This window comes from Aegilops tauschii, chromosome 5, assembly GCF_002575655.3.
Source record: "Aegilops tauschii subsp. strangulata cultivar AL8/78 chromosome 5, Aet v6.0, whole genome shotgun sequence".
NCBI classification, from domain to species: Eukaryota; Viridiplantae; Streptophyta; class Magnoliopsida; order Poales; family Poaceae; genus Aegilops; species Aegilops tauschii.
This window is the reverse complement of record NC_053039.3, coordinates 291,683,472-291,703,658: the sequence shown is the minus strand read 5'-3', so window position 1 is coordinate 291,703,658 and position 20,187 is coordinate 291,683,472. Positions and strand designations below refer to the sequence as shown.

Sequence of the window (20,187 nt, the reverse complement as noted above, 5' to 3'; positions counted from 1 at the left end):
ACACATTCAAGAGAAATTGCTCCATTAATTATGGTGGCTGCTAAACTAGCTGATTTCTGCAGACTCCCGAGCAGTCGGATCCTTCCTGTGTAGCCGTTCGATCTGTCATCACAATGCCACGTCGTCCTCCTTCAATCGCACCAACAACCCCTGCTCCGTTTTCCTCTGGCCATAGCAACGCAACAGCACGCGTTGCCGCCAGAAAGCATCGCCGCCCGACTCGCAGCAGCCGTTTCACAACAAGAGCCGCACACCCATCGGAAGAGTCGGTCGCTCGCAACACCTGCCAATCCCAGGTTTCCAGTTGCAGCAGTCCACACAACATCGTCGCCATCCATGCAGCATCACCGAAAGCCGCCGAAGCGACGCCAGCTTGCAGCGTCTAGAGTGCTGCATCGCAGCGCCAGTAGCGTCATCGAGTGACGCATCACAGGACCAGCGAGGTGTCCGTTTTGATGGACAGCATTGGACATGCCCTAACATGCCAACTGGGCTAGTAAGGGGCTAATGGTTTCCTGAGACCTCCTGGGTAACTTTAGATGAGATCAACAGTCCCCTAGCAATTTGGTATCGCGAGAATATAGTAATCATTAGAATGAATTCAGCAGGTGCCCATCAAATCACTTCAGAATCTTTCCAATGTCCTTTTACATACTAATCACTTCAGAATCTTTCCAATGTACTTTTACATGCTTGTTCCTCGACAAATGCAACATACAATTACAATCCGGAATGTTTTCACACACAAAAAAAAGTTACACCCTCAATTACAGCGGCTTCCCTAAAACCACTTGCGATGTTTATGCTCTCTACACTCAGCTGCGAGCTAGAACAGCCTAACAAATCATCCCGGAAACAATGGGGGAAAATGTAAACACAATTGTGTATGGCGCCGTTCCATGGGAACACATTATTGTCGACCAACCTGAGAACGGAAGGGGGCGTGTCGATTGCGTCCTCTCACGGGATGAACCTAAACACGAAAGCAGGGCTCTGGAAGTCAACGAACTTGTAAGATCCTTCGAGTGAGTTCAGATAGATTGCTTCGCGGGGCTCTTCGCTCACGCCGCTCTGCATGGCATACTCCAGTGCCATTTCATAGTCAACCTGGTGGTTTTGGTATCGGGGCAAACAAGATCAATCTTACGATAACAAATCGGAACCGGTGAAAGGTAGTACAACATTTTTTAGTCTATGCCGGGATTCAGGACTACAAGTTACTTTGCACCAAGAAAGGCAGTTGACAGTTTTAAGATGTTATAATGTAAGTTCATAAAGATATACTCCCTCTGTCCCGAATTACTTGTCTTAGGTTTAGATACATCCGTATCTAGACAAATCTAAGACAGAAAAAATGGGAGGGAGGTAATAGATTTGTGTGAACCAGATATGACTTCTATGTGGCAGCAGTGTAGTCACAGAAAGATGCAAAACTATATATATAATGCATATTGCTTTCAAGTTTTGGTTTATGTTCATGCTAGAGTGTTAGGTTTGCCCTTACCTGTTCAACATGCTGCGTTAAGCAATCTCTAAAAGTCATTTCTGTCACTTCCTCCGAATTTATTTTCTCGAGGAGTTCCTCGTCTTCCTTGTCAAACCGTGGCCTCTTGGGGGGAGACTCGTCTGCAAGTTCTCCCAGAGTCTCCATAATTGTTCTCGCCACATCAGGAATGTATCTGTGAATAAGAAATCACTAGAGTAAGATAAGACCTTGTCTAATTCTGGATTATCTGGTGTCAGCGTCAAAAAGCATGTTCATAAATCAGTCTTTGAATATCAGCCCAGCCCAAACCTGTTCTTTCACACAAATATTGCTTAAAATTAAGGAAAGACTGCCCTAAGTTTCCGAAGTGAGCCTAAATCTCGCAATGCATCGTTTATTAACCAACATCAACATTCAACAAGCACTATTGAATGCATGATTGAGCAAATGCCCTGATTCAAAACATAGCCATAGCAAAAATACAAACAGCCTGACATCTATGCTCAGACTAGACATCACCACATGCCCAAAGAACATTCAATAAAAACTTTTTGGCAGAGGAATTACTTGTTCAGGTTCCTTTTCCTGTCCTGCTGTTCACGAGCCTGAAGTTTCTTCACTATCTTTGACTTCAGTTGGATACAGCACTGCTTAAGGGCTGACTGAAGGTGCAAGCAGATTTGATATCAGATGAGTAGATGACCATACAATGACAGTAAATAAGGAAAGTTTGAATATACCTTAACAGCATCTGCTATCTCGGTTATATCATCCCCAATATACTCTTTTCCAGTTCCTTTAAAAGGTATCTTTGTACTGACAATGCTCACGAAGACACCAATCTTGTCCTGCTGCTGATTAATTTTGTAGATGCTCCAACTAAAAGGAAGAGTAAGACAAGAATAATGGAAGAGACAAACATCTGAAGTACAACAGAAGTACTAACAGGAAAAACTTACTTGATCCTTTTTAGGGCAGTTCTTGTGATGACATCAGCACCTTGTTCAAAAAGAAGTGGTATGCGGTTTGCAAACCTAAAAATATTTAGACCCTGAAAAAATATAAGAATTGCTATCATCAGAAGGAAATTGTTTTAGCATGAATCTTCTCGGCAAGGAAAATATTAACAATGGAAAGGTAGTTCCCTAGTATATTAAACTGGAGCTCGGCGTGTGGTATTAACACAAATAATAGGTTTAGCCGTGTGATCAAATGTTTATCCACTAAATCAGTAAATGGAACGATTCAGGGGTATCTTAAAAATGCAGGTATCTTTCTTTTAATACCACATGGGCCACACTGACAAATGGACACGCGTTTTGTGGTCTGCAAGTTGCAAATTCATAAGGGTGTACATTTTATATATATAATGGATCAGTTTGTTGTACAACAGTCCTTTGTATGAGTTTGACTATATATAACGTATGCTAATTCACTTGAGAAAAAAAACAGATAGAAAGAGCATCAGCAGAAATCTAACACACTTCATATGAAATATGAAATGATTGAATAAATTACTATCAATGTTGACATTCACAGTATCTGCCATCATACACTGTAAGCAACTACAAGAAAACAAAGGTGTTCAATGCTGGGGGTGTAGGGACATAGGATTAGAGGGTGTAGACTTGACTGGGGAAGAAAAATACAGGACAGGGAGGATAAGAACAGCAAGGAGGGTGGGAGCCAAGCAGATCGTGGAAGTATAGATACGTGACCCAGTGGGGTAGACATACAGTGAAGAGGTATACAGATATAGACTGGGATAGGGCACTAGATTGTTTCTTGCTTGAACCGAAATAGATTGGCATCCCCCTTTTGTGGAGAGGGCCCTAACAAAATAAAGTATCCAATCCACCTAGATCACTAACTGCGAGTGATAGTAAATTTCCAAAAGCATGTCATCTTATTGGAGCCGACTACATCACAAAAACTAGTTCACCGCTTCTCTCTTCAAAAGGAACACTGAAACAGAACCCATTGAAATAAAACTAACTCATCCTGAACTTTGTGGCTGCTGCTCAGGTATGCGGTTCCTCCTTTATCCAGACCACAACAAAAGGAGCAAGACAGAACATGTTTTCAGGATATTCCTTAAGATGACAAAGACAGGAAATACTCCTTGTGAAATAGTACAAAACAAACAGTTGCTTACTTGTTTAACATCTTTTCCACCAATGCTCACTCCGGCTTCAACAATAAATGGATGCCCTTCAAAAACCTGAGGGCTAAACAGAGGGGTAGCCTTATGACATTAGGATAATTGAACTGAAAATAAGATAGAAACACCATCTGGGACATTCTCTGATTAAATGCTATACCTGCTTGCATGTGTTGCAACCAAATCAGGGTGCAGCTCTTTTATGATACCTAGACGTAAATTGTATTCACCTGCAGGACTAAGACACTATAGAATTGGTTGATTTCTATACTGTGATCGCTAATTGCACATTTGTGAAAGATAGACTAGTCAATAAGCAGCTGAAAAGTGATTAACAAATCAAGGTGGAAAGGGATGCATACATTCCCACTGGGATCATCAAACTTAGCCTGCCGAAACAACTGATGTATTCGTACTAACTGTTGTGATGTAAGGCTGTTGACTGTCGTTTTTGCACTAAAATCAGGTCCCATTTCCCCTGTCAAATTGGATATTTGTGATATGCAAAATAAAATTGATAAAGGTATCAACCAAAGGTAGATTAACAAAGTATGTAATGACAGTACCACTATATATATTTAACTCAACAGACAGGCTTCACAAAGAAATGATTTGACTGGAAGTATAGTACATTGCAAATAGCAATACATGAACTCAAACCATGTATAAAGCAAGAACATATGTAATTGCTAAAGGTATTGTTACTCCAAATCTTCAAAATATATCACTTTAGAAATATGAACCATAGAAATACATGGTTATCAAAGTAGATAGTGCTAAGTTATTTGATTTTCAACCTGACAACCCCACTACCACAGCCACCACGAAAACCCCAACACACTGCATATCACACAACTAAGTAACTCACCAATTAAACGGTCAGCATGTGCTTTGCTTATATTCACAAATTCATGTTGCAGAAACTGCAAAAGATTTGGCTTTGTAGTGTCTGTAATTAAGCGCTTTATCAGCAGCAAATCGACAGCAGATGGATGATGCTTTGTCAAAAGTGGGACAGGAGGCATAACATCTGTCCTTCTCGTAAATTTTATCGTCAAATTTTTTCTGCAAGAACCAGAGTCATTATGCAAAGAATTAGAAGAATATTAACTTAGCAGAACACGAAGTACCAGAGAAGAAAATTCATACTCTGCTGCATCTGAGAGAAATCTAAATAGGAATTGAGCATATGGAGTAATGACAGCCATCTGTCGCATGTAATGTAGTATCCTTGACTGCAGAAAATAAATTATAAATCTGCTTAGTAGTGATAGTTTACTATTTCAGTTTTTAAAAAGAAATGGAGATCCTACTCACACGATGAGTTGTCCAATTTCCCTCAATAATAACTTGAATCTCTGCCCCATGCCAGTGATCATTGTTCTCACGTTTCTCATGTAAATGAATGTGAGGGACATTTCTGGGTAGTAGGATTTACCACTATTAGTCAAGGTAAACTGCAGAGGTTAACAATTCAACTTACATGAAGATAAACAGTAATGGCCAGTCATTCACTGTATTGCACAGAGCATTGACCTAGAAGCAGCACTTACTTATGAATATCTATGTCAAGTCGACAGAACGTGATATAATCTTGGCCTTTCATCGATGACTTAATATCAATAGGAAGGCCCGTACTCATCTTTGACCAAATAAGTGCCTGTTTAATACACGTTAAACTAACTGGAATTTGTGCAGTACAATTCAATTAGACAGAACAGGCAACAAAGAGTCTTAACTCCTAACTGCAAACATGTTCATAACTACAGAGTAACAGAATAAGATAATCATCCATCAGAATATCCATTACAGGTCCAATGTTCAAAGTCTGCTTACTGCAGCTAGTTACTCTCACTCAACTGAGGCTAAATGTCACACACATTCTGTATGCATGGGACAGCTTAACCATCAGAACACAAAGTTTACAAGCGTAAAACATAATTGTACATGTCTCACTATTGAAGATTAAACACAAATGTAGTGAGAAAATAGGACAACCCTTCTAACTAAAATGTTGATTTTCTTTTTACAACTGTAGTTCAAACTTTCGTTTCTTCTTATAATCATATCTCTAACATGGCTATACAGGAACACAATGAAAAGGATCGTGAAAAGCAGCACAAGACGATCAATGTCTCCAAGCTACCAACAATACTGCATGGCTGCACATTTTCATTATCCAATATAAACAAGAAAATAGTCAGCTATGAACCAAAAGAAAGAAAACAAGTCCTAAACTTTGTTATGAGAAGGGCGAAATTCAGCCAAATATTTGGATCCCATTGTTTCTTTCAAAGGGAATGGATGCTATAAATTCTTATGAGAGGGTCGTTCGTGACAAACAGAAAGGTTTCCTACTTAATTGTGTGAAGAAATTTTACCATTTTAGCACCAAGCCCAAATTTTCCACGCGTCTGCCTCAAACCATATTTTGTTCCCGATAGCACTGCATTAAAATATTAATAATACCAGTGATGTTGCACAGCATGCCATTATACCTTCTTCAGTGTTTTAATCTAAAATAAATCTGACAGAAAATATCATATTGAAATCTTGCTTACCTCTCCCAAACATATTTGGGATATCTTCATGCGGCATACCTCGGCCATTATCCTACACATACAAAACATTCAAATTGTTCACAAGATACTAAGATAGATTCTCATCATACAAGTTAGTCATTATGGACAATACCTTGCAAGTCACTCTAAAAAATGAAGCCTCGCCCCGACCTTTTCCGCGAGCAGCTGGAGTGTCCTTAACTTTCTTCCCTAGAGCAGCATTTTTGGCTTGTGTTTCTTGGAAACGTGCTTCTTTAGCTAGGCGTTTCTAAGTATTGAGAAGTTTTACAGTAGTATCAGAATAAAGGAGGACAATCCAGACAGATAAATGGGTGTCAATAAAAAATTTATATGGAAAGTATATCATCAGTATGCAAACCTTGGTTAACTAATAATGACCGAAACTACTAAATTTTTTGCAAGTGGTAGTATTACCTCACGAGCCTTAGATGATTCAAAATCATCATAGAGTGCTTCATCAACGCGTTCTCGATCAACTAGTCCTATCATTGTGTTGAATTTGCTCTTAGTGATCTCTTCTCTGGCAAGACATACGAAGGAATCCACAGAGTGTTCTTTAACATTGCCAAGCGAAAAAGAACCCAATAATAGAAATGCTGTTGAAGAGCACTTACATAGTAATTTCTATATCGGGGAGCTCGGAGATGGACTCGGCTGAATCAAGAGCATTCTCAACTAACTCCCGCATTGTGGTGTACAAAGATTTTCCAGGCTGCCCAGTATTATAAGTCACTGAAATGAGTTTGCTGACACCTAACAGAAATTACCTTCAAAACTACTCCCTCTGTCCCATAATATAAGATGTTTTTGCAAGCTAAACTAGCTTGCAAAAACGTCTTACATTGTGGGACGGAGGGAGTATATTACTGTTCATCCATCATTTTTTTAATTGACAGTTTCATTCTTATTTAGCCCAGTTCCGCGCAGTATGTTCCATGTCAATTTTCAACAAGACTGCGCTTAATCCAGGGGCAAATAAATGTCATGGCACCTATCTAAGCTTCACAGGGCAGTGATGTCGACCACTACACCAGAGTAAACACAAAAAGCGAGTTGAACAAGCTCACATTGTCAAAACCAGCGATGTTCTTGTTTTCCGCGAAGAACTCTGCGGGCGATTCTGCAACACAGAACCCCCAAAAGGACCCGATTCAGCCGATAGAACCGATGCAAGGATAGAATTCTATAAGAAAACGAAAGAACAGGGGGGGGGGGGGGGGGGGGGGGGGGTGGTTCGAGGAGCTGACTCTGCTTGAGGAGGCTGCTCTCCTTGGCCTTGGGCGCCGCCTTGGAGGTGGCCTTCCCTTTTCCCGTCGCCTTCCCCTTGGCGGCCGCCGCAGAAGGCTTCTTCTTAGTGCCTCCGGCGGTGGCTCCGCCGTCGCTAGAGTCGTCCATGGCGAGGTGGGTTCTGTGGGATCGGGATGGTAAGCTAGGGTTTGTTTGGGTTCAGGGGGCGGGGAGAATTGGGGAGGGAGGGGAGGTTCAACTGTGGGGATGCTGCTGGCAATGAAAGTAAGTCGATCCTGCTGGTCCATGGAAGAATGGACGGCCCGGATAAATCTCAGTACAAAGTTGAGCAAATTAGTACTCCCTCCGTTCCTAAATATTTGTCTTTTTAGATATTTCAAATAAATTGCCACATACGGATGTATGTAGACATATTTTAGAGTGTAGATTCACTCATTTTGCTCCGTATATAGTCACTTGTTGAAATCTCTAAAAAGACAAATATTTAGGAACGGAGAGAGTAGTATTTTTTAGGGGGCAAAATACAAACCTTAAGTTCAATTATTATGGGAAAACTTATGGGAACCTTGCCAAATCTTAGGTTTCATGACTTTTTCGGGTTCTCGCTGCCCAAAACTCTTTTTTATGGGGAAATTGATGATTTACTTAATTATGTCTTCGCAGGCTTTCTGACTAACGTAATATTTTTTATAAAAAAAAAACAACAACTAAGTTACACACTGGTCTTCACGAAAATCAACACCACCTTCCTTCTACACTCATCAGCGAGGTGTCGTGAGCAAAGTTGATGCCTCCTCTCGACACCCAAAACACCGTTGGAGACAGAATAAAGTTGTTAAGCAACGGCTAGGGAGTCGCCCACCGGTTGGAGCGAGAAGATGTCGGTGACAACGGTCTAGGAAATATGCCACCGTCCATAGAAGAAGGCGATGAAAAGGGTAGGACGACCACCATGGATTCGGGGAGACATAACCTCACAAACTCCCCGACGACGCCAAATCTTTCGTTGGTCGAAGAAGGAGCTAGAGGACCAACACACGAAGCGGCTTCCATTATCGAAAGATCCTTTGCAGAGTTTCTACTGACCGACTATGTCTTATGTTTTACTCTTGAGGGTGTGCACCTCCTAAACAGTACACACTCAAGGGCCTTTGTCAATGATATTATGAAGGACTCAAGAGTTTGTAAAGGCACGAAGATCATCTATGAGGTGATATCTAGACTGGTCTCTGGACCAACATCAGGCTTTTATGCGCATGTTTTTCTCACTCATGCGCTCCCGGAAAAAGAACTTCTGAGTCAGTCACCCATCATCAAGTTACTCCAATCTAAGTAAGCTTAGCATGGAGGTTCCTTAAAGATGAGCTTCTGAAAATATGTGCACCTTATTGATATGAGTTCTCTATCATTTCTATGAAGCTAGCATGTCACATATACACCCATTCAAGGAACTAACATCCTTGTCGGAATCGGTAGGAACATTCCCTCTTGACACATTGTGTGTCCACTGTTGACATATATGTCATGATGTGCCCACAAAGAGCACATGTGTCATACGTCTTTGTAACCGCGAGGGTCGGTTCTGATATTGTTTATAAGACCCTAGATACACCCATCGGTTCCCATCCATTACGACCGACGGAGTCAAGACTAGCCCCACAAACCAACACTAGTATTTCATGCGCACTTTATCCTCACTTGTGCGCATCCGGAAGAACTTCTCGATCGGTCACTGCTACCTCTTGAGCATGCGTTGGTTTTCCCTTGAAGAGGAAAGGGTGATGCAGCAAAGTAGCGTAAGTATTTCCCTTAGTTTTTTAGAACCAAGGTATCAATCCAGTAGGAGATAACACGCAAATCCCTAGTACCTGCACAAACAATCAAGAAACCTTGCAACCAACGCGATAAAGGGGTTGTCAATCCCTTCACGGCCACTTGCAAAAGTGAGATCTGATAAAGATAATAAGATAAATATTTTTAGTAATTTTATTGTATAGATTGAAAAGTAAAGATTGCAAAATAAACGGCGACAGAAATAGCATGTTGGCGGTAGATTAATATGATGAAAAATAGACCCGGGGGCCATAGGTTTCACTAGTGGCTTCTCTCAAGATAGCAAATTCTACGGTGGATGAACAAATTACTGTCGAGCAATTGATAGAAAAGCGCATAGATATGAGAATATCTAGGCATGATCATGAACATAGGCATCACGTCCGTGTCAAGTAGACCGAAACGATTCTGCATCTACTACTATTACTCCACACATCGACCGCTATCCAGCATGCATCTAGAGTATTAAATTCATAAAAACAGAGTAATGCATTAAGCAAGATGACATGATGTAGAGGGATAAACTCAAGCAATATGATATAAAACCCATCTTTTTATCCTCGATGGCAACAATACAATACGTGCCTTGCTGCCCCTACTGTCACTGGAAAAGGACACCGCAAGATTGAACCCAAAGCTAAGCACTTCTCCCATTGCAAGAAAGATCAATCTAGTAGGCCAAACTAAACCGATAATTCGAAGAGACTTGCAAAGATATCAAATCATGCATATAAGAATTCAGAGAAGAATCAAATATTGTTCATAGATAATCTTGATCATAAACCCACAATTCATCGGATCTCGACAAACACACCGCAAAAAGTATTACATCGAATAGATCTCCAAGAGAATCGAGGAGAACTTTGTATTGAGATCCAAAGAGAGAGAAGAAGCCATCTAGCTAATAACTATGGACCCGAAGGTCTGTGGTAAACTACTCACACATCATCGGAGAGGCTATGGTGTTGATGTAGAAGCCCTCCGTGATCGATTCCCCCTCCGGCGGAGCGCCGGAAAAGGCCCCAAGATGGGATCTCACGGGTACAGAAGGTTGCGGCGGTGGAAAATAGGTTTCGTGGCTCCCCTGGATGTTTTCAGGGTATAAGAGTATATATAGGCGAAGGAAGTAGGTCGGTGGAGCTACGAGGGGCCCACGAGGGTGTGGGCGCGCCTCCCTGCCTCGTGGCCGCCTCGTTGCTTCCTTGACGTCCACTCCAAGTCTCCTGGATTGCCTTTGTTCCAAAAACGATCCTCGCGAAGGTTTCATTCCGTTTGATATTCCTTTTCTGCGAAACACTGAAATAGGCAAAAAAAACAACAATTTGCACTGGGCCTTCGGTTAATAGGTTAGTCCCAAAAATAATATAAAAGTGCATAATAAAGCCCATTAAACATCCAAAACAGATAATATAATAGCATGGAACAATCGGAAATTATTGATACGTTGGATACGTATCAGTCACCCATCCCTAAAATACTTAACTTGGAGGTTCATTGGAGATGGCTTCCGAAAAATAAGATGCACCTTCTTGATATGAGTAATCTATCATTCCTAATAAGCCAGGATGCCACACTTGACATGGAAGGTCGATACACTACTGCAGGATGCTGCTAACGCGACACTATGATCAAAGACCCTTCGGGAAACTGTGTGCGATGCAATAATCGCAAACGGTGGTGTATGAAAACCGTCAAAAAGGTATAAAACGTTTGCGATGACGGATGCATCAAACACGCTTCAGATTTTAGTTGCGTGTGCGATGAAGGGCATACGGTTTAGTTCAATTAACTGTTTGCGATGAGGAGGAACAAAAAAAACGGGCACCTAGATGAAGGCGTGTGCGATACACAGCATACGGTTCACTCGGATGAATTGTTTGTGATTAGGCAACACAAAAGAAACGGGCAGCCAGATGAAGGTGTGTGCGATATACAGCATACGGTTCACTCGGATGAACTATTTGTGATTAGGCAACACAAAAGAAACGGTCAGCCAGATCAAGGTGTGTGCGATATACACATGCGGTTCACTCGGCCCTTGTCGTCAGTGTGTGACCTCTGTGGCAACCGTTCGCTCCCCAGGCGCCTCTTCGTGTACCGTGGCAACAGTCCACCACCTCTTCGCCTTTCCCTCTCGATTTGGAACTGCTGTCGCACGCTCTTCCTCCCTCCATTTGCCTGCACCATTCCTTCTGCCAATGTTCGATCATCTTCTCCATGGAGGGAACAGGCCAGAAACGACCCCGTTATTCTTGCCCTGATCTGAAAGATGACGTGGTGGAGGAACTCATTAATCGGTGTGACGTCATCACCTCGGCTAGCATGGCAGGTTCGTTCAAGACCATTCTCGACTCAACTAATAACATTATTACAAGGAACCCAAGGGTCCAGGAGCGGTTTGATCTCCCCTATCTTCTTCGCCGTGACCCTGCTGACTGGCGCGGGGACGAGGGAAGCCTCACCTTGTGCAAGTTGATGCCGCTTGATAATGATACGTATGATGTTAAGATGCCATCACTTGAGGGCAAGGCTTGGTCAGACGCAAATGGAGATTGGGTTGTTTATATTGGGTACAACTGCGAGTGGGAACTTGTGAATGTGTACACTCGTCACCGGGTTCCACTTCCAAAAATCTCAGACGACTGCCCAGAGGTTGAGTACACCGGTATTCTACGTGAGTTCAAATACGATCATGGTGACTGTCGTCTACGGAAGATAGCAATTTGTCGAGTTCCCAACCGCTCTTGGGATTACACGAACTATGAAGTTGTTGCTATCTTCGACAAGCTTGTTGTCGTCCTTACTTCCACGCCTCGATGGATATTGCTCAAAAATCAATTTATGTACATAGATGAGTACTGTGATGCAATTCAATACGAGGGTCTTGTGTTTGCTGCCACCACTCATGGCACTGTTTTTGCATGGAATCCTGATGCTTTCGGTACGTTTGTCTTCCATCATAATTATAATTGTTTCATCCACATGCATGCGGGTTAGCTAGTTTCCCTTTACTAATTAACCTTCTTGTGTTTTCAAGGTCCTGTGAACATTCCACCACCTATACTTGAAAATTTTTATAACCAATGGGGAGATGACGATGCTGATGATCACGAGCATGAGGACGAGTAGGACCCATATACTCAGTGGCGCCTGGCAACTTATTCCGATGGATCACATCTTCTTGTCTGTATACAGGGCACTGCTGATGTTACTAAGGAAGCAGGTGTTGTCTCGCATGGTCGCACTCTCCGGACCTATTCCAACATCCGTTGCAGGGTATTCAGGATGGATACTAGTGTACTAGCGCCAACACCTTCTCCCTGATTCAGTATTGAAAGTCTTGGAGGAAACTCGCTCTTCCTTGGACAAAACTATCCAATGAAGGTGGAAGGCGATCGAGCTGTTGTTGACACAACGTTACTACCATTTATGAGAAGCAACTATATCTATACCTCGTACATTGCTATGCTTCCCTCACTAGTGCGCGTCGGTCCTAAACAAACGGTTTTTTACCCCTTTCCGCGACGGCATTTGGAACCGTCGCCAAGTGAGTGTGTGCGATAGGGTGTCCTTCCCACACGACCCAGAAATCGTCGGGGATAGGCCCTCCTGGGACCCAGGCTGGGGCCGTGTGCGATCGGGCGAGGCATCAAAACCCAATCATTTCCGTAGGTATGTACATCCCACACGGTGAATCGCAGAAATCATTTCCGTAGGTATGTACATCCCACACGGTGAATCCCATAAATCATTTCCGTAGGTATGTACATCCCACACAGTAATCCGAGAAAATCATTTCCGTAGGTATGTACATCCCACACGGTGAATCCCAGAAAAACATTTCCGTTCGTATGTATATCACACACAGTCAATCCAAGGAATACGTTTCCGTTCTTATGTACTGAGGGAGTCCTGGATCAGGGGGTCCTCGGACGGCCAGACTATCTACTTTGGCCGGACTGTTGGACTATGAAGATACAAGATTGAAGACTTCGTCCTGTGTCCGGGTGGGGCTCTCCTTTGCGTGGAAGGCAAGCTTGGCAATTCGGATATGTAGATCTCCTCCCTTGTAACCGACTCTGTGTAACCCTAGCCCCCTCCGGTGTCTATATAAACCGGAGGGTTTATCCGTAGGACAACAACAATCATAATCATAGGCTAGCTTCTAGGGTTTAGCCTCTACGATCTCGTGGTAGATCAACTCTTGTAACACTCATATCATCAAGATCAATCAAGCAGGAAGTAGGGTATTACCTCCATCGAGAGGGCCCGAACCTGGGTAAACATTGTGTCCCCCGCCTCCTGTTACCATCCGCCTTAGACGCACAGTTCAGGACCCCCTACCCAAGATCCGCCGGTTTTGACACCGACATTGGTGCTTTCATTGAGAGTTCCACTGTGCCGTCACCATAAAGGCTTGATGGCCCCTTCGATCATCGGCAACGATGCGATCCAGGGTGAGGTTTTCCTCCCCGGACAGATCTTCGTATTCGGCGGCTTCGTACTGCAGGCCAACTCGTTTGGCCATCTGGAGCAGATCGAGAGCTACGCCCCTGGCCATCAGGTCAGGTTTGGAAGCTTGAACTATACTGCCGACATCCGCGGAGATTTGATCTTCGACAGATTCGAGCCCATGTCAGGTGCGCCGCACAGTCACGACGAGCATGACTTAGCCCTGCCGTCGGACAGTGTTCGGGAGATCGCACCTGTGGCCCCTCCGGCCCTCAATCCGGAGCAGATCGCGCCGTCCGAAGACGAGTGGATGGACCTCGCCACGGAGGCCGCACACTCAGCGGCGATAGAGCCGAATGCTGACTTCACCTCCTATGAGACCTGTGTTGCCGGACACCTGGATTCGTCCCCGGCCACGGGCTCCAAACCGCATGCATCCGTGCCTATCGAATCTGATTGGGCACCGATCATGGAGTTTTCCTCCCCGGATATCTTTCAGCACTCGCCCCTGGGCGACGTGCTAAATTCATTAAGGTCTCTCTCCTTGTCAGGAGACCCTTGGCTGAACTATGTCCGGCTTGAGTGGGAAGCGGACGACGAAGCAATTCGTTCCCCACCCACCACCCACTTAATAGCCACTGTCGACGACTTGACCGACATGCTCGATTTCGGCTCCGAAGACATCGACGGTATGGACGACGATGCAGGAGACGAACAGGAACCACCGCCCACAGGGCGATGGACTGCCACCTCATCATATGATATATACATGGTGGACACCCCCAAAGAAGGCGATGGCGATAAGGCAACAGAGGATAATCCCTCCAAGAAGCAATCCAAGCATCGGCGTCAGCGGCGCCGCTCTAAGCCCCACTATAGCAAAAGCAGTGATACCGGCACAAGAGACAATAACGCTGCAGATAATGCCGAAGACGAAGACAATCCCCTCTAGCCAGGCTTCGAGCAGGAGGATGGGCAAGCCAGCCCTAAAAAACAGGCGACAGACGGAGAATCAGAAGATGACACTTACATGTCCCTCTCCAAAGACGAGGCGAGCCTCGGCGACGAAGAATTTATCGTGCCTGAGGATCCCGTCGAGCAGGAGCGCTTCAAGCGCCGGCTTATAGCCACAGCAAAAAGCCTGAAGAAAAAGCAACAACAGCTTCAAGCTGACCAAGATCTGCTAATGGATAGATGGACCGAGGTCCTGGCGGCCGAGGAATACAAACTCGAGCGCCCAACCAAAAGTTATCCAAAGCGCAGGTTGCTACCCCAACTCGAGGAGGAAGCATTAAAACCTACACTACCAGCGCATGATGCGGCTGATCGGCCGCCTCGTGGCTGAGACAGAGCGGCATATCAACCCGAAGTCCAGCCCGCACCCCATCGCCAGTCAAATAAAAACACCAAGGCCCGGGGCAACACACAGGACCTGCGAGACGTATTGGAAAACAAAGCAGGACATAAAAGATCGATCTACGGATCATGAGGGCGCCCCCAAACGCGTGGCGACGACCGTCACGCCGGATATACTAAAAGCAAATCCGGCCGGGCCGAATACAACAGACAGGACTCGTATGAACTGCGTCGTGATATAGCCCGGCACAGAGGCGCCGCACACCCACTATGCTTCACCGATAAAGTAATGGACCATGAATTCCCAGAAGGGTTAAAACCCGTGAACATTGAATCATATGATGGTACTACAGACCCCGCGGTATGGATAGAGGATTTCTTCCTCCACATTCACATGGCCCGCGGGGATGATCTACACGCCATCAAGTATCTCCCGCTAAAACTCAAAGGACCGGCTCGGCATTGGCTGAATAGCTTGCCGGCAAACTCCATCGGAAGTTGGGAGAACCTGGCAGACGCATTCCTGGACAACTTGCAGGGCACTTATGTCCGACCACCGGATGCTGATGATTTAAGTCACATAATACAACAGCCCGGAGAGTCAGCCAGGAAATTCTGGACTCGGTTCCTAACTAAAAAGAACCAAATTGTCGACTGTCCGGATGCCGAAGCCCTAGCGGCCTTTAAACATAACATCCGTGACGAGTGGCTCGCCCGACATCTCGGCCAAGAGAAGCCAAAATCCATGGCAGCCCTCACGACACTTAGGCCTGCTTTTGCGCGGACGAAGATAGCTGGTTGGCCCGTAGCAACAACACAGCAAGCAACCCTGGCACATTAGAGGCCAGAGATAGCAACGGCAAACCCCGACGCAACAAACACAAGCGCCGCAAACATGGTGAAAACGCCGAAGATACGACAGTTAATGCCGTATTTAGTGGCTCTAAGTCCGGTAAGCGGAAAGGGCCACTCAAAAATAACAATTCGGGTCCGTCCAGTCTGGACCGCACTCGACCGCCAATGCCAAATTCATGGCACCCCAGGAACGCCAGCCACCCATACCAACTGGGTCTTCAAACAAGCCGGTAGGGCAGGCGCCAAAAACAAAGATGGGGGGTCCCAAAGCGATGATGGCGACGAAGAGCCCAGATCACCGAATACAGGAGGGCAAAAGAAATTTCCCCCGCAAATCCAAACGGTGAATGTGATAAACAACACCCACATTCCCAACCCGGACCAGATGCGCACCCTTAGGGATGCCGACTTAATGGAACTAGTCGTCCCACAATATAAACTAGGGCCGGTCACCTTTAACCGCACGGATCGTCCGGTTAACGCCAATCAGGGCAATCTAGCCGCACTAGTCCTCGACCCAATAATTGACGGGTTCCACCTCACACGAGTCCTTATGGACAGAGGCAGCAGACTAAACCTGCTTTACCAGGATACAGTGCGCAAGATGGGCATCGATCATTCGGTGATCAAGCCCACTAAAGCCACCTTCAGAGGTATTATACCAGGTGTGGAGGCCAGCTGTACAGGCTCCATCGCCCTTGAGGTAGTCTTCGGATCACCAGACAATTACCGTACCGAAGAGTGAATCTTCGAAATCGTCCCCTTCGGCAGTGATTATCAGGCACTGCTCGGACGAACCGCGTTTGCTCGATTCAACGCGGTGCCACATTACGCCTATCGTAAGCTCAAGATGCCCGGTCCGCGCGGCGTCATCACGGTTAAGGGCAAGGCTGAACTTTCCCTCGGCACCAAGGAGTATGTTGCTGCTTTAAACAGCAAATGCAACAAGTGGCACCTTCCAATTGAACCTTGAGTCGATGGCCCGGCTCCCGGACACCGCCAAAAGGACCCCGAACAACTTCGCGGCAGGATAGCCCGGCTCGTCCAGAGCTCAATTAAACACTCCGGTGAAGGACAGGACAGGCCGCATGCAGCGGCTCAATCGCTCTCCGGCACACAAACATTTCTTACATTTCCTTTGCAGGTTCACCTTTGCGCCGACTAGGACTGGCGATATGGAAGCAGCTCGAACGCGTAGGGGAATCCTTAGATATTCCCCGCAATGACCATCCGAATATACTCCGGATCCGCACACAGCTTCTTCCCCCTGGTCTCAGTAGGTTCCACAGTCATATTTCTTTTTTATCACATTACCTGTACTCATACGCATCGACGTACTATTCAAATACAACATGTGGATTTATATGACGCTTATCTGCTGTTATTTCTTATTAAAATTCCTTTGTCAAGTGGCATCCGTACACCGCGATATGCCTTAAAACATGCCAGGGGCTTCGTTTTACCCATAATACGGCAATAAAGTCCGAACACCTTCACGGAAGTTCGGCACCCCGAACCTATAGCATTATATGCATCAGCTCCGAATCATGTCTTGGGTCAATAGTTGGGTTTGCTCGGCTCCCATGTTTTGGTACCTTACGTTCCGCTATATCGGCTAAGGTAGCACTGGGAGAACTACTGCGATTGTGTCCCGGTTCTTCCGGACGAGCACCTCAGTAGAGAAAGCCGAAAACTGACTGTCATGATACGGCGAGAGCTGGTCAGTTGTTCGAGAGGTTGTAAAATCTTTAAGGATTTCTCCCGCATAGTGCCATAACCAATGCAGCGTGCGATGGATCGGTTTTTCTTCCGATCAGGCGCTTATAGAGCCCCTCGTGCGGTCTTCCGAACACCAGGGGCTGCGCCTACCTTCCTTTCCTAAAGCTCCTATGGCTAAGTGAGAGTGATAAAGCCCTATAGTCCGATTGCCTGGTTCGTTCTGCTGAACACCACTTTCGAAGGACCCAAAACTGGGGTAAAGAGTGATCAGGTTTATCCCGAACACCCCCGTACTTCTTACGTGGGGGCAGAAGCCGACGACTGGCCAACTCTCAGGATTAATATATAAAACGGCCGCGTAGGAGGATAAAATTTTATATAACAGGCAACAAATAATATAAATGACCTTGTTCAAACATTACAAAGGACAACATGATTTGCATCATGGAAATATAATGTCCTTGGTGCATCGCTCCGCTGCAAGGTAGGATCCTTTCAGGACACTTTCATAATATAATTCGGGCTTGCGGTGCTCCTTCCCCTCTGGCGGTCCCTCGGTCATCAGCTTTTCAGCATCCATCTTCCCCCAGTGCACCTTTGCGCGAGCGAAGGCCATTCGCGCACCCTCTATAAAGACCGACCGCTTAATGACGTCAAGTCGAGGGCAGGCACTTACAAGCCGCTTCACGAGCCCGAAGTAGCTGCTTGGAATCGGCTCGGCGGGCCATAGCCGGATAATCAAATCCTTCATGGCTAGTTCCGCCGCCTTATGCAGTTCGATCAGCTGTTTCAGTTGATCGGCAAAAGGCACCGGATAATTCGGTGCCAGATACTGCGACCAGAAGAGCTTATCCGCAGTGTTCCTTTCTTCGGCTCAGTAGAATTGGGCGGCATCCGATATGCTACGGGGCAGCTCCGCAAATACCCCTGGAGAAATCCAAACTCAAAATTAGATACATGATTTTCTCCTCGAATACTTGCTTTACATGGAAAGCAGCCTTACCCGCCGCGATTTTCCTCGCCTCCTGGATCTCCTGCAGGGTGCTTTGGGTTTCCCCCCGGGCATCGCTCACGGCCTGATGAGCCTTGGTGAGTTCGGATTCTTTCTCCGTTAAACTCTGCTCCATGGTCTCGCATTTTTTCACGGCCTCTTGAAGCTCCTGCTCAGCTTCAATAACCCTGGCCTCGTGCTTTTCACGAAGAGCCTGCTCTGCGGCTGCCTTTTTCTCGGCCTCGGCCACAGCCTTCTTAAGAGCCTTGACTTCGGTCATCATCCCTAGCGCAAATCATGAAACATATTTTATCATACTGAAAATTCATTTGCAATAAACGCGAACAAGACTTGCGCATACCTTGTTTATCTCCCAACTGCTTTTTCAACTGGCCAAGTTCTTCTTTGGCCCGCTCCAGACTTTAATTCAGTCCGGAGACCTCCGCAGTATGAGAGGCAGCAGCTTCTACAGACGCCTGCTTATAAAAGAAGTGAGATAGATGTCATCAAGTGAGCCTTCCTGGGAACATAAATTTGATCCTCTGTCCGGTTCTTTCTTTCACCGAACAGTGTATCAGGGGCTACTATCCATACCATGACACTCTTCGAAATCTCATAAAACATACCTCAAAACCTTTTATAAGGCTGATACAGGCTTCATTCAGTCCACTCTCAGCGGACTGAATCTTCTCAATCACCGCACCCATAAGGGCACGGTGTTCATCGACGACGGAGGCGCTCTTCAGCGCCGCCAACAAAGCATCTGACACCTCTGGTTGGACAGAGGTTGCCGGTGGAACAGGTACGCCCCTCCAGCCGAGGGAGGCCGCCTGCTTGATTCTGGAGCCGTATTGGTCTCCGGAATTGCATCCGGCGGGGAGCCAAATTCAAGATGGCCCCCGCCGTCAACTCCCATGGGAATCTTCTCCCCCATGTGTCCCGCCCCTAAAGTTTGACCTCCAGGCGCCGCCTTCATGATCTTTTCCTCCCCTCCTTGGCCGGGGTCCTTCTGGGACGAAGCCTCGGTGTTATTCACCTGTTTGGGGGAAGGGGCCTTCGGGGGCGTCCCGCTCTCCATAGCATCCGAGCTCAGCGAATCCTCTGATGAGGATTGTTTGGTGCGGGACCTCGCCAGACTACAAAAAATATGGCTCAGGTTAAAATATTATGCCATGATGAGTCCAGACACACAAACGTATTCGGACTTTATATAATCACGAGTTCACCAGGGGTTGGGCCCTGGGATCCCACGCCGGGCCGCTGTCGGCGGCGGTAGTGGACTCTTCCGGAAGAGGAGCTTTTCCCCTCTTAGGCGGCTCGGCCTCCAAGTGCATGGAGGCCGTCCTCTTCTTTCTTCCCCCTTCTGGGGATTCGTCTTCCTCCTCCTCCTCGTCCTCTTCGGAGGCAGAACGGGCATTGGAGCCTTCGGATATCGTGTCCGAAGTACCGCGGCGACGAAGGCCGCCCCGGGTCTTTTTGTCCTCCTTCTCGGCCTTTTTCTTCG

The 20,187-nt window shown here is 45.9% G+C and overlaps 1 protein-coding gene across 1 annotated transcript; it reads right to left on the bottom strand.

Moving 5' to 3' along the window:
* Positions 1-633: 633 nt before the first annotated feature.
* Positions 634-7,772, bottom strand: LOC109731833 (DNA topoisomerase 6 subunit B). Its single transcript, XM_020291007.4, has 19 exons — positions 7,477-7,772; positions 7,297-7,349; positions 6,844-6,941; positions 6,644-6,749; positions 6,342-6,476; positions 6,209-6,260; positions 6,029-6,093; positions 5,201-5,307; positions 4,965-5,067; positions 4,797-4,882; positions 4,516-4,712; positions 4,010-4,125; positions 3,808-3,893; positions 3,642-3,714; positions 2,446-2,537; positions 2,227-2,365; positions 2,054-2,148; positions 1,505-1,679; positions 634-1,107 (listed from the first exon to the last, which is right to left on the bottom strand). Exons 1-19 carry the CDS (start codon positions 7,622-7,624, stop codon positions 961-963), a joined length of 2,073 nt encoding a protein of 690 aa, XP_020146596.1. The 5' UTR covers positions 7,625-7,772; the 3' UTR covers positions 634-960.
* Positions 7,773-20,187: the final 12,415 nt, after the last annotated feature.

What these genes read in the sequence shown, in the direction of transcription:
- LOC109731833 (XM_020291007.4), bottom strand. Translation starts at nt 7,624, where the DNA reads ATGGACGACTCTAGCGACGGCGGAGCCACCGCCGGAGGCACTAAGAAG. An exon ending in GTGGAAAAGATGTTAAACAA is followed by an intron (nt 2,538 to 3,641) that starts GTAAGCAACTGT and finishes ATATTTTTTCAG; the next exon opens with GGTCTAAATATTTTTAGGTT. An exon ending in AGGAAAAGGAACCTGAACAA is followed by an intron (nt 1,680 to 2,053) that starts GTAATTCCTCTG and finishes TCTTATTCACAG; the next exon opens with ATACATTCCTGATGTGGCGA.